At 41.1% G+C, this 13,191-nt stretch overlaps 1 protein-coding gene across 1 annotated transcript; it reads right to left on the reverse strand.

The window, feature by feature from the left end:
- Window positions 1–535: 535 nt before the first annotated feature.
- SPRY4 (sprouty RTK signaling antagonist 4) lies at window positions 536–9,958 on the reverse strand. The gene is made up of 2 exons (XM_075274969.1): window positions 9,800–9,958; window positions 536–4,774 (listed from the first exon to the last, which is right to left on the reverse strand). Exon 2 carries the CDS (start codon window positions 4,734–4,736, stop codon window positions 3,843–3,845), a length of 894 nt encoding a protein of 297 aa, XP_075131070.1. The 5' UTR covers window positions 4,737–4,774; window positions 9,800–9,958; the 3' UTR covers window positions 536–3,842.
- Between the last annotated feature and the right edge of the window lie 3,233 nt (window positions 9,959–13,191).

Below are 13,191 nucleotides of genomic sequence, written 5' to 3' on the forward strand. Positions count from 1 at the left end.
CCAAGCCTATTTATAGTGTATATATTACCCTAAGTGGATAGTAGCCAGCCCAGCAATATCTATTCACCCGCTAGGAACTGTCTGCCATACACTGGCCATACAAATGAATAGTCAACCAAGTAATAGATTGACCTAAAATATCTGCTAAGATGAGAGATGATCTTGTATAGTACTTCTTTTTCAGGCTGATGAAGGGTGGTCCTGAGCTGGGCACCTGCCTGTATGATGTCAGTCCATAACGACAGTGGCCATTTTAGTTAGACAACCCATTTAAAGCCCAGCTCTATAGTTAGTATGGTTGATCAAATCCATAAGTCTATCAAGTTCAGCCAAAAGATGGGAAAGGTCATGTGACAAATCTAAATGTGACAACTCTCCTACTTAGCAGGTTCCAGTATGTACAGTGTGAATATTGTCACAGTGCGTGAAAATCATTCAACCACAAATAAAACCCAAGAAAATACAGGAGCCATTTGGTATATTCAACAATATATAATTATATTTATATATATATTTATATATTTCTAGATCAGTACATTCAGTTTTTAACTTGTGTTTTTCTTCACAAACAGAAGAACTCTTACAATAGTAGACTTTCTAAAATAAATACTATTAAAATAGAGCTTCAAAATAAATATTCTATACAAATGAAACAATTCAGCGTATATATTTCTTCCATGGAGTGAATCTTTCAACAAAACATCTTGAAGAGAGACACTTTATACTGGTGTTTGTGAACAAATTGCACATTGGTTATGGACAATGGCATTTTCTTTCCCCGGACTGCTTAGTGTTATGCCAGCCACCAACAAAATATTCAGAATACGACAATAAATAAAGAGTTTGAGTCAGAATTACATCCTTTCATTTAAGCTTAAAACCAAAACCATGTTAGGCCATGGCGTACCTATATACAGGGGAGCAGTTATTTTAAGAGCTTAAAGGGGTTGTCCACTAATAGAAAAACACAGCTGCAACACCTGTCTACATGTTGTGTGTGGTGGTGCAGCTCGGCTCCATTGAAGTATATGGCTGCAATACCACATATAACCTGTAGACAAGTGTGGCGCTCTTGTAGGAAGGAATCAGTCATGTTGTTCTAATCCCGGACAATCCCTTTAACCAACTTACCAATTCACTCATGGGACGATCATGTCCTAACTGTGCATATGGATAAGGAAATGTTGGCTTGACCCGTAAAATATCTGCCCCTCTGAACACAGGTAAGGGAAATCATTTCAAAGCCTTGGCTATTATTGGTCAATTTTGCTTACTGGAAGCTGCAGTGAAATCTCAGGGGCGAACCTTACTAAACACAACTTCCACATCAACAATACCTGGGGCACTGCATAACATACATTGAATTCTCTAAAAAAAATTTCCAAATCCTGAAAATCCTCAGAAAGAGGACTAAGAAGTTGACAAATAACTTAAGATGCACACGTGATTTCCTGTTACTTCTACAGATTAGCTTATTGTATATAATCTTGAGGTGATTGACTTAATCTTAATTTTTTTTTTTAAATTTATGACAATTTAATAACCGGTGATTGCAGGTAAATGACACATTGTTAGATAAGTTACATAAAATGTTTGCATACTCATAAAAAGGGAAATACTGAAGTTTGGCACTAGAAGATCACTTATGTCATGGTTCATATGGCCAATAGCATGGATGTGGGTCCTTGTAGGTGTGTACCAATTGTCATTCGCTATATAGTCATAGGTTTAGTATGGCGTCATACGGCCACATATCTGCTACACAGACCTCTATGACTATACAAAGATCCTATCACTATTAGTGTTTATCATTGGCACAAAATAACCGGATAGTAAATAAGCTTATTGTTAGGTGTAATGATATGTACTCATCAACCCAAGTGAAATATGTCCAGATCAACATTCAGCAAAGATCTCACTACCAAGACAGTTACCTGCTCTAGAGGAAACTTCACGCAATACTGTCGGAGATGAAGAGGGTCAGTACCTTCTTAACACAAAATTTTCCATCCATTTAAATAAAAAAAAAAAGAGAAAAATAAATACGTCTAATATGACAAAGTGCTAAAGTTGCAGCAGCTTTGAAGAAAAGGTATACAAGAAAAAAACAAAAAAGTGACGGGTTAAGAAACCACTAGAAAATATATATTATTTTTGATAAAGGTTTTACGTCACTTGCATAAAAAGCCGCTACGTGGAAAAGAGTTGTCGCTGGAAAGATGAATGAAGAAGAGCTGTCACATCCTGTACCATTAACCCTTAAGGGTATTGTAACATGACACAAAAAAAGGGATATGTCACGTAAAACGCAACAATTCTATGGAAATGAGACACATCCATATGCGAATGAAGTTTCCTCTGTAGCACAGAAACGACATGGTATTTTAGTGAGACGAGCACCTATTAGTTGCCAGAAAAAATGGCCGGCTGCCGTACAGCGATGCCAACATTCACCCTTGTATGAGTGAGCAACCAGTCACCGTGAACTTAGCCATACAGATAAAGTTATATAGAAAATATAAAAATAGTACAACCACAGCAACACACATGGGTGATATTCCCTATAGCTCCACTGACCTTTCCCTGGTAGATAAAGAACACTAAAATAGACATTTTTTGTATCTCTCTATGTATATTTACACAGATATACAGGGTGTTATTTTACAATAGGGCCAAGGTAGAGAGCAGCAGCAAAGGAAATAGATAAAGTTAACATGCACGTTTCAATTCCCATAATAATGGCAATGAATGAAAATGAAGTTATTTTGTTATGGGGTGATGGATTAATGTTCCTCCATGTCACTTGCTCTTTCCTGAACACTATGCTTTTGTTGTCTCTAGTTACAAAATGGGTATTGTGCTCTTATATTCCCAGCTGTAGTGCAGCAGATTTCCTCTTTTATTACACCAAAAGAGAGCAGCACAAGGTCCTGCGATGCACTGTGGCAGGAGAGGGGTTAACCTGGCGAGGATGGAAATTACTTAACGTGATGGACGCCCCAGTACTGCCATGGCTGGTCTGTATCCCTTGTCGCTAAAGGGTTAAACACTAAATTCTTCTTGAGATATGAACATTTTATACAGGGGGGCACTCGAACGCGCTCCCCCAATTCAGCCAAAGAAGAAAAGACTGTTTTCCCATGAACAGTAAGGAGTGTTAGAAAAGGGTAGCATGGCTGGCTAATAATAGGCAGGGCGGAACATGCTCCACATAGCAGAGGAAGAAGGATAGTAAATTCCTTCCTGTCACCACCATGTTGATTTCATCAGTACCCTTGGCACTCTTATCTCCGACTTGCCTTCATTAGCCAAAAAAATATAAAAAATACTTTTATAGGGAAACTAATACATGTACAGTATATAAAAAATACAAAAAACAACAATAAACCACAGACACAAAAATGTTACACAACCAAATCTCGGCAGAGCCCCGCACCTCCTTGAAGGTGTGAACGAGCTCCTACTGAAACGTTCAGCTTAAAAAACAAAGACAGAAGCTTGTGAGGAAGAACTGGAGCTGGCTCGCTTCCATGCTAACTAAGAAGCACAAATCTTGTTTCCTAATGGTAGCCGTAGATAAAATACAGGTAGCTAGTAGCTTCAAGATCTCTCCCATGGCTGTCTAGTAAGCACAAGGGATTTGGAAATGGTTCACAGCAGCAGCAGCAGTAATACACAATCTGCATCTCCTCCTCTCCCTTTGTGTAATACTAAGTGTTGCCGGACCCCTTATTTAAGAAATCTGAAATTAAAGCCTCATGTGAGAATATTCTGTCTGGAGTCTTTTTCATTTCCTGCATGATGCATCTTTGTAACAAAATTCATAAAACAACCTGACAGTCTCAGAATGGCTTCTCTGGTCTGCTGACTGCTTCCGGTGCTTTGCACACGACACTGTTTGTATTTTTGCACCGACAACCAGGTCGACTCGCCTGGTCATAGCATTTCTGTGAAAGTTTAACGCACCCAGTGGCTGGAAGATAGCAAAGCAAGCAAGGAAGGACCAATGATAAGGCACTCATGAAGGACCAGCGAGCACAGCAGTTGGAGTGAGAGCAAGAACATGGGTGATCTGCACAGGAGCCTTCATCATCTTCATTGGTGCAGTGGTAGAAAACTCCTTTGACCAGACACATGCAGGTAGAGTAGTTGACCAGATTCTGTGCCGAGCACAGACATTCTTGGTTGCACACCCAGCAGGAAGGTAAGGTCCGTGGGGCAGTACAGTCTTTGCATTTACATTTACCACAGGCCTCACAAAGTAGATAGTGCTTGTCTAGTTCTTGGGCCACAGGCCCTTTGACATCCTGTGGCTTGCAATTGATCACTTTCGGCTGTATCCTTACTGCCCTGGGTGGCGATTGATCCACCACTGGAGGTGGAGCCATGTGATCCAAGAGTCTCTGATCCGAAGAAGTGCTACTGCTGCTGCTAATGGAGCTGGGGCGCCCACTGAAAGATATCCAGGGGTGGGTGATATCAGCTTCACACCTCTGCAAATGCTGATTGACAAGCATCGGTTCATGAGGACCCCTATTGAGTTTCTGACTGGCCAGCTGGTTAAGCGCTGGGTTGTCAATGTAATCATTCTCAAGATGAGTGGTTTTCATCTGATCGATAGGCAGGATGGTAAGAGGGTGCTGTAACCTTCCATAAGGAACTCGGCCGTCCAGTAGAGGCTGCACCATGACTGCATTGGGCACAACGGTGATGCTGTGAGGAATCCTGGAATCCATTGGCCTATGCTCTGACTGATGAGTATCTTTTAGAAAATCTGCAAAACCAAAAAATAATTCTTTTTTAACAACATGTGACTTTACAAAACAATAAAAATTAACACATTCATTTTACAACATGCTAAAGTTCTTCAGCAAGCCACTGTCGGATAAGGACCACATAAAAACAGAATTAATCTGTTACGCTTAGATGCCTTGAAAATTAGAATGAATCACATGAAATCTGGCCAGAATATTCAGTGTACAAATAAAAGTTATTGTGAAACCTCTTCTTCGAAAAGACCACTCCCTTATCTAGACAGATTTCAATCCCCCCCATATTATGCATACTGGCCACCTAATAACTCGCTGCCCAGAAGACCGCTTTGCAAGGTTGGGTGTTCATCTCCAAAAAGGTTCACTGCATTATTAACTATTACAAACTGGGACTGGGTCACATAATGGAGTGACTGGAGACATTGCCAGAAGATATAGGTCCATCTGGCCTCACTGTCAGCACTTACAGCCTATGGATCAGTTTAGGAGATGACTATGTCCTCACATGGTGGTCTTTAGACAAATTTTACAAGATTCCAGATAGAAACTTTCTGGATTGAGCACGCTGCACTCAATGTTATGGCATTTGCAGGGTTTCATCTGCAATACAATAACTAAAAACAGTTAAAGGACTAAATATTATATTATTCTCATCTACATAACATTTGGTAGTTCAGCAGAATCAAAACACTTTATTCAACAATGTCTACCAACTATAAAGTATATCACAATATGTACATAACCGTAATAGAAACAACACCAACAAATGGCTATGACTAAAGATATAATACAGGTAGAATACTCTGCAGAAAATCATATACCGTGTACAAGAAGTCAATAAATTAGAGACATCTGTAACATTTCCAACAAATCCGACGCACACAGTTACAATACCTTTGTACAGATGTGCACATTTCCATAGAGACAGCTGCCCGCTTACTCATCTAACATGCAGCATTTTCTTCATACCAGCTCAAACAACAAGCACATTTCCATAGAATGGCTGACTCGTTGTGTTGCTTTAGTTTCTGATTTCATCGAAAGAGAGCAGTTCAGAACTGGAATCTATCCAGTTACCCAACAGCTATGCAAGTCAAAAGAGCACAGGAAGCAACTAAGCTTAAATCAAAGAGCAGATACGGCCCGGCTCCAATTTAGAAAGTGCACATTGTTTTCTATGAGACGTAGTGCTTCCTTGTCGAGCGACTTTTTGTTTGTAAGCACTGTTTGAGCACCACTTAAAGGGGAAGTGCACATATAGGTTAATATAGGAAAATATTTCAAGCAATCACAGTAAAGAATAATGTGACCTTACAAGTTTTTGCCAGCGTCAAAACAATTTACGGTAAGGAACACAAAATGTGTCAATTCCGTAGAGAATGATATCCCTATGAAAAAAAAAAACAACTAAAACGGTCCTTAAACAGTTACGAAAATTAGAAGAACTCTTCTAAGCAAACTGTCTATGGCTCACAGGGTGTTGTTTGATAGCTGCACCTTACAAGAGATTAATAATTCAGAGTATAGCAAAATATAACACCCTTGATCTCAGCTGCCAACAGTGTAATAGGTTTTCACCGAGCTACAAAAACAGGAAGCTCTTTCTCATTATGTTTATGAGGCAACTGTGTTCTGATCGATTACATATGCAACACGCTGGGCTTATGACAAAACAGGTGACTCAAACGCGTTTCAGCCCTTTACAAGCTGATGCTTCCCCAGCAACCACATCTGCAACCACAGCTGCTAAAGCCAGAGCGCATACAAACCCAGGCACCCCCTCACCCTGGATAAAATGCCCAAGTGTTGCCCCCTCCTTTAAAAACAAAAGATACGTCAGATGTCACTGTAAGACCTATTAACTTATGGCTTATAAAAATGACCGACAGTCTTATTCTTAAAGAATCCTGAAGACAGCTGATACATGTCCATTGTGAAACAACAAGGCTTTTACTAATGAGAATTGCAGGTAGATCCTTATCACTGTGCATATATAGATTATAAGACCGATTTTACCCAAAGAATAATGACGTTAATAGTCAATCTATTCCGTTGTAATGTGCAAAATATTAGCCGCTGGAGTAGATACTAATAATACAGAAGAATTAGGCAACTATGTAATGGTACTGGTAACACATGAAGTAAATGACATATAGTGACATACTGCAGTGAACCCGTGGCATCCATCTCTTACAGGACACTTCACTCCTATGAACAGATGGTAGCGAGATAGATTTATAGACAGTTGTGCATGCCATGTCCTCTATGGCCGCTCTCATCTACATAACCAGTTAACAGCAATGATTCTTGGTTGTCACACAGGATTAGGAGCCTTCTATCTAACTGACCACTTCCTCCTCTCACCTGGCTAGAACAGCTTTGACACATCAACATCCTTTTAGCAGATCACTGATAATCTGCCAGACATTGATAAGACTGAACCATCACCCATTGAACTAGCACACTGCAACTATCTGCTAAGTGTCATTCATCACAAAGCAGATGCTAGAGCAGAACGTCACGTCCATGTTACCTGCTATATGGAAACCTAATTCACAGCCATCTTCCAGCATCCAGATGATAGTGTATACAACTACAAGCTAAATAAGACTGTGTCCTTAGGGTCCTAAAAAATTAGATATTATATGCTGATTGACATCACAATGTCGCTTATTCATGATGTGCTATTTCATGGCGTTTTACCTTATTTTTAGTCATAACATCCACATACAGGTTATGTTGATGAAATTGGATTGCACCAATACCATCCTAGCGTTATAGCTACCATACCTTACTGGTAATACACAGTGCATGCATCAAACTGCGTCATACACTATTAAATACAGTATAGTAAAAGCAGCTGCAGTGGTGTAATAAAAATCTAAAAGCTACTTGCACCAAATATATATATATATATATATATATATATATATATATATTATAATATCTATCTATCTATCTATCTATCTATCTATCTATCTAGATAGATAGATATAGATATATATAAATATGTGTGAGTATATATATATATATATATATATATATATATATATATATAATACATATGTAAAATATAATTGTAATTGGTTGGCAGCATACCTATAAAATGGAAAAAAAATCATGCTGTTAAATCATTTACCAGGGATTTCACCATGGCGAACTCTTGGCATCAGTAAAGAAAGAAAAATGCTTACTATGAAAAAGCCAGTAAAAGCTGATGAATGAGCGAGTGCTGGGGATAATGGCAGAGCAGCCTGCAGTAAATGATGCCTTCCATGGCGCTATAATTAGCTATATGCTGAATGGATGACTTACTACACAATTGTCATCACGAATGGTGAAAACGCAGGCTAAGATTTGCCAATAGATCCGCCTTCCAATAACACATTCATCGAGATTTAATATCAAAATGAGATATCAATATCACAGTTCCAGCCATGACCTGCATGGCATATGGCATTCCATATCTATGGATTAGTAGCAGAATTTAGCCCCGACGGTAATCCTAATCTCTATATAACAACCAGTTATTCTGTGTTAATTTTACCGTATCTCCTTCCTTTTCCTTTTTCTACCATGGATCTTATTTTGCACAATGACGGCTCCCTTACGACACCACAACTGGCACAACCTGGCACTGACAGCGCGCTATGCCTTACAGGCATTTTGAAAACCTATACCGCACCATAGAAACAAAATATGAATCCTCATAAATAACATTAGCAGCTACATGCGCTATGGTGCAATTAACCCTTCCCCGTCAGCTCTCACCCTACACAAGGTTCCCCGACATGAGCACGCCATATCCCTTTAAATGAGCAGCTAGGCAGCTATTTGTTAAACATTAACTGAAGATAAGGTCTGCAAAAACAGCATCTGCTGGGGATTTTATAAGGAGGAAAGGATCATAGAGACCCAGGCAGCTCAGCTCATACATCTACTAGGGTCTGCCATACAGAATAGCCAGCATTTCATCAATCCTGTGCAGCTCTGTCATCATCCCCAATACATATACACCAAATCCACCCTATATACTTTATAGGAAGATATATACATAGAGACATGACAAGGATTGCTATAGGTTATATATCATAGTGATCTATATATATCTATGAGGTCATCATGGTGGGAGAAGCCCCCAATTCTGGCTGAAAAAGGCTGCAGCACTAGCAGAACAGCACAACGTCTGGATATGCGATGTGTCTACGGCAAGCAAGCTCTGGGCCTGCTCACCAGAAGTCTAAAATCGTGTAATGTCTGCCTCCTAGCCATGACATATGTGCACACATGACAGCCACACATCATACATGTAAAGTGACATGTAACACTGCAGGATCTGGGGCTGCGCACACAACAAATCCACCATCGTCTGCCCAGAAATAATGCATCCTGCGTCATCAACAGTCCTAATGGGAACAGGAGGCAATCTGCAGCCTGACAGCACCGATCTCATGCCATCTACATCTCCCAGCCCCATCGGTGCAATTACATCGAAAACAATTCACGGATCGATTGGGAAAACATTAAGATTAACACTTGCAGACGGATTTCTCCGACAAGAAGCAGCATTGTGCGTGTAGGCCATGGAGGCACATCTCTGACACAATGTATATAGCAGATGTATAAATATATACATATACATAGACGGGTGCAGCCTCCGAGGTATAGCAGCCCCAGGGGTAGGGAAGGTAGAGAGCTGGCACCCAGCTGGGGGGGAAGGGGGGCACTGAGATCATAGAGCACAGTCCTTCAGCCTGACATAAAGCCCCTTCAGAGGATGGGATTGTATGCAGTGCAGGTCCAGTGCAGGGATCTGGGATCTTCTGCAGCGCTGCATCCCCCCCCCCCTCCCCACACACCTCCTCTGACAGATCACCAGTCACACATACAGTGCAGTGCCTGGCAGCATAGAGGAATCCCCCAGACCGAGGGTGACTACCTGATAAGAGGGTACCGTGCCCTGACCACAAGACCCCCATAAGTGCACTTGCAGAAATCCCTAGAAATGGTTCGTAGGATGCTCTTACTTGTAGTGCTGCAGCAAGAAGGCTCATGTCTCAGTGATCAGAAGATGTCAGTCTGTCCGTAGCTGTGGAGATGGGAATCCTCAGCTAATGTCCTGCTGTTCCAGGCTGCATACATAGCTCCTCTGCTGTCAGCTCCCTTTTTGCTTTCGATGTTGCAACTCCCTGGGAAAATGGCTTTTTTATGAATGGGAGGGATAAGCCCAAGTGCGCAGGCTCCACAATCCCACACACTTCTTATGAATGGGAGGGAAGAGGCCGGGACGCACGCGCGCTCCCCCCCTCCCTTCTGCACAATTCTTATGAATGGGGTGGGCGCAGAGCTCGAATGCGCCTGCGCATAATCTGATTTCTTTATGAATGGAGACCGGAACCTAACCTGTGCAGCGTTCACTGAGAGCGGAGCTGCGTTTTATGAATGGGAGTCAGCTGAATAAACCACGCGTGTATTGCAGGCCCTGGAGGCAGGGGGAGGCGGAGGGAGAGGGGGAGGCGGGGGGAGTGGGGGAGAGGGGGAGGGGGTTCCTGCAGTCATTCTCATATACGTACAGAAGTGTGCTAGGAATATCGCCTCCTGTCAGGAGCTGTGCAGAGTAGGGTGTGCCGCCATCATTGCCAGGCTACCTGCTGACACCCTCCCCCATCTGCAGGCTATATACGTGGGTGGATGCCAGGCTGAGCTCACACTGCAGCAATAACCGCACATAGATCGCAGCAGATTGTCTTCATTCACATCCTAGGGAATGAATGGTGATGAGAATGAAGTGAGACCCCCTCCCTGTGTATCTGCTGACATGGCAGACATCTTCCTCCATCCAATATCCTGCTGTGCTGCTTCTTTACATGACTAGATTCATTGCTGACTATGGCAGCTTGTATATTCCAGTACAGCACTGTACAGGAGGGGATGTTTATTAGGTATGACATGTCTATATATTCTGGAACATAACAGAACTACAGGCTGCCACATATTAATAATTGCATCTTTGATGATAAATCAGATATCTGCAGGTGGGGACACCACTGATCCCTCCAAGCTGTGCGCTCTGGGATGCATAGAGTTAAAAAATTTCCAGGCCTTGCAGACAGGCAAACCTTCTTTTTTGGGACATGTTAACCTCCTTCGTATGCTGTTAGCAGAGCCCCAAGCTGTAGGGAAAATTGGGGAACACTAAACTACTGGCACGGTCTTCTGCATTGTGGTTTACTATCCCAAATCTGAGAACTCAGGGCAGACAGACTTCACTTAGTCATGTTTGGGACCCTAAATCACCAGTACATTGCCAAGTAGTGTGATGGATACTCGGGTAGATTATAGTGGGATAGGGTCCCAATCCATAGATATAGTATGATAAAGATCCCACTAGGAATATATCCATTGCTTGCAGTTTTATTTATTCACAAGAAGATGTACAATGCTTGGTGCAGAAAATAAACGTTTTCGGCCAAACTGGCCTTCATCAGACTCTACAGTGTGTATATAAGACAAAAATAAATAAAATGAAATTAGTGAGTGTCCCACCATCGCATATGTGTATATACAGTCCTATGAAAAAGTTTGGGCACCCCTATTAATCTTAATCATTTTTAGTTCTAAATATTTTGGTGTTTGCAACAGCCATTTCAGTTTGATATATCTAATAACTGATGGACACAGTAATATTTCAGGATTGAAATGAGGTTTATTGTACTAACAGAAAATGCGCAATATGCATTAAACCAAAATTTGACCGGTGCAAAAATATGGGCACCTCAACAGAAAAGTGACATTAATATTTAGTACAAATTTAGTATCCTTTTGCACAGATAACAGCCTCTAGTCGCTTCCTGTAGCTTTTAATCAGTTCCTGGATCCTGGATGAAGGTATTTTGGACCATTTCTTTCTACAAAACAATTCAAGTTCAGTTAAGTTTGATGGTCGCCGAACATGGACAGCCCGCTCTCAAATGATCTGAAAACAAAGATTGTTCAACATAGTTGTTCAGGGGAAGGATACAAAAAGTTGTCTCAGAGATTTAACCTGTCAGTTTCCACTGTGAGGAACATAGTAAGGAAATGGAAGACCACAGGGACAGTTCTTGTTAAGCCCAGAAGTGGCAGGCCAAGAAAAATATCAGAAAGGCAGAGAAGAAGAATGGTGAGAACAGTCAAGGACAATCCACAGACCACCTCCAAAGAGCTGCAGCATCATCTTGCTGCAGATGGTGTCACTGTGCATCGGTCAACTATACAGCGCACTTTGCACAAATAGAAGCTGTATGGGAGAGTGATGAGAAAGAAGCCGTTTCTGCACGTACGCCACAAATAGAGTTGCCTGAGGTATGAAAAAGCACATTTGGACAAGGCAGCTTCATTTTGGAAACAAAAATTGAGTTGTTTGGTTATAAAAAAAGGCGTTATGCATGGCGTCCAAAAAGAAACAGCATTCCAAGAAAAACACATGCTACCCACTGTAAAATTTGGTGGAGGTTCCATCATGCTTTGGGGCTGTGTGGCCAATGCCGGCATCGGGAATCTTGTTAAAGTTGAGGGTCGCATGGATTCCACTCAGTATCAGCAGATTCTTGAGAATAATGTTCAAGAATCAGTGACGAAGTTGAAGTTACGCCGGGGATGGATATTTCAGCAAGACAATGATCCAAAACACCGCTCCAAATCCTCAGGCATTCATGCAGAGGAACAATTACAATCTTCTGGAATGGCCATCCCAGTCCCCAGACCTGAATATCATTGAACATCTGTGGGATGATTTGAAGCGGGCTGTCCATGCTCGGCGACCATCTAACTTAACTGAACTTGAATTGTTTGTCCAAAATACCTTTATCCAGGATCCAGGAACTGATTAAAAGCTACAGGAAGCGACTAGAGGCTGTTATCTTTGCAAAAGATGAGGATGTACTAAATATTAATGTCACTTTTCTGTTGAGGTGCCCATACTTTTGCACCGGTCAAATTTTGGTTTAATGCATATTGCGCATTTTCTGTTAGTACAATAAACCTCATTTCAATCCTGAAATATTACTGTGTCCATCAGTTACTAGATATATCAAACTGAAATGGCTGTTGCAAATACCAAAATATTTAGAACTAAAAATGATTAAGATTAATAGGGGTGCCCAAACTTTTTCATAGGACTGTACAATCATGACAAGCAGACAAAACGTATAATTATATACAAAATCATCATGTGAAAGTTATTGCGGTAACTCAATATAGTTCATAACAATACCAAGATGAAAGCTCCTGGGACGTACATGCTGATTTTAACAGAGTACAAAAAATAGTATTTTGGCGGCTCATTGTGAAGGTCCTTGGTCTCAGACTGTGATTGTAAAGATATAGAAGTATGTTCATATATAGTCCCAACGTCATAGTAGTTTAGATAGTAGGTCCA

The sequence above is a fragment of the Leptodactylus fuscus genome, chromosome 5 (assembly GCF_031893055.1).
Source record: "Leptodactylus fuscus isolate aLepFus1 chromosome 5, aLepFus1.hap2, whole genome shotgun sequence".
Taxonomy (NCBI): domain Eukaryota; kingdom Metazoa; phylum Chordata; class Amphibia; order Anura; family Leptodactylidae; genus Leptodactylus; species Leptodactylus fuscus.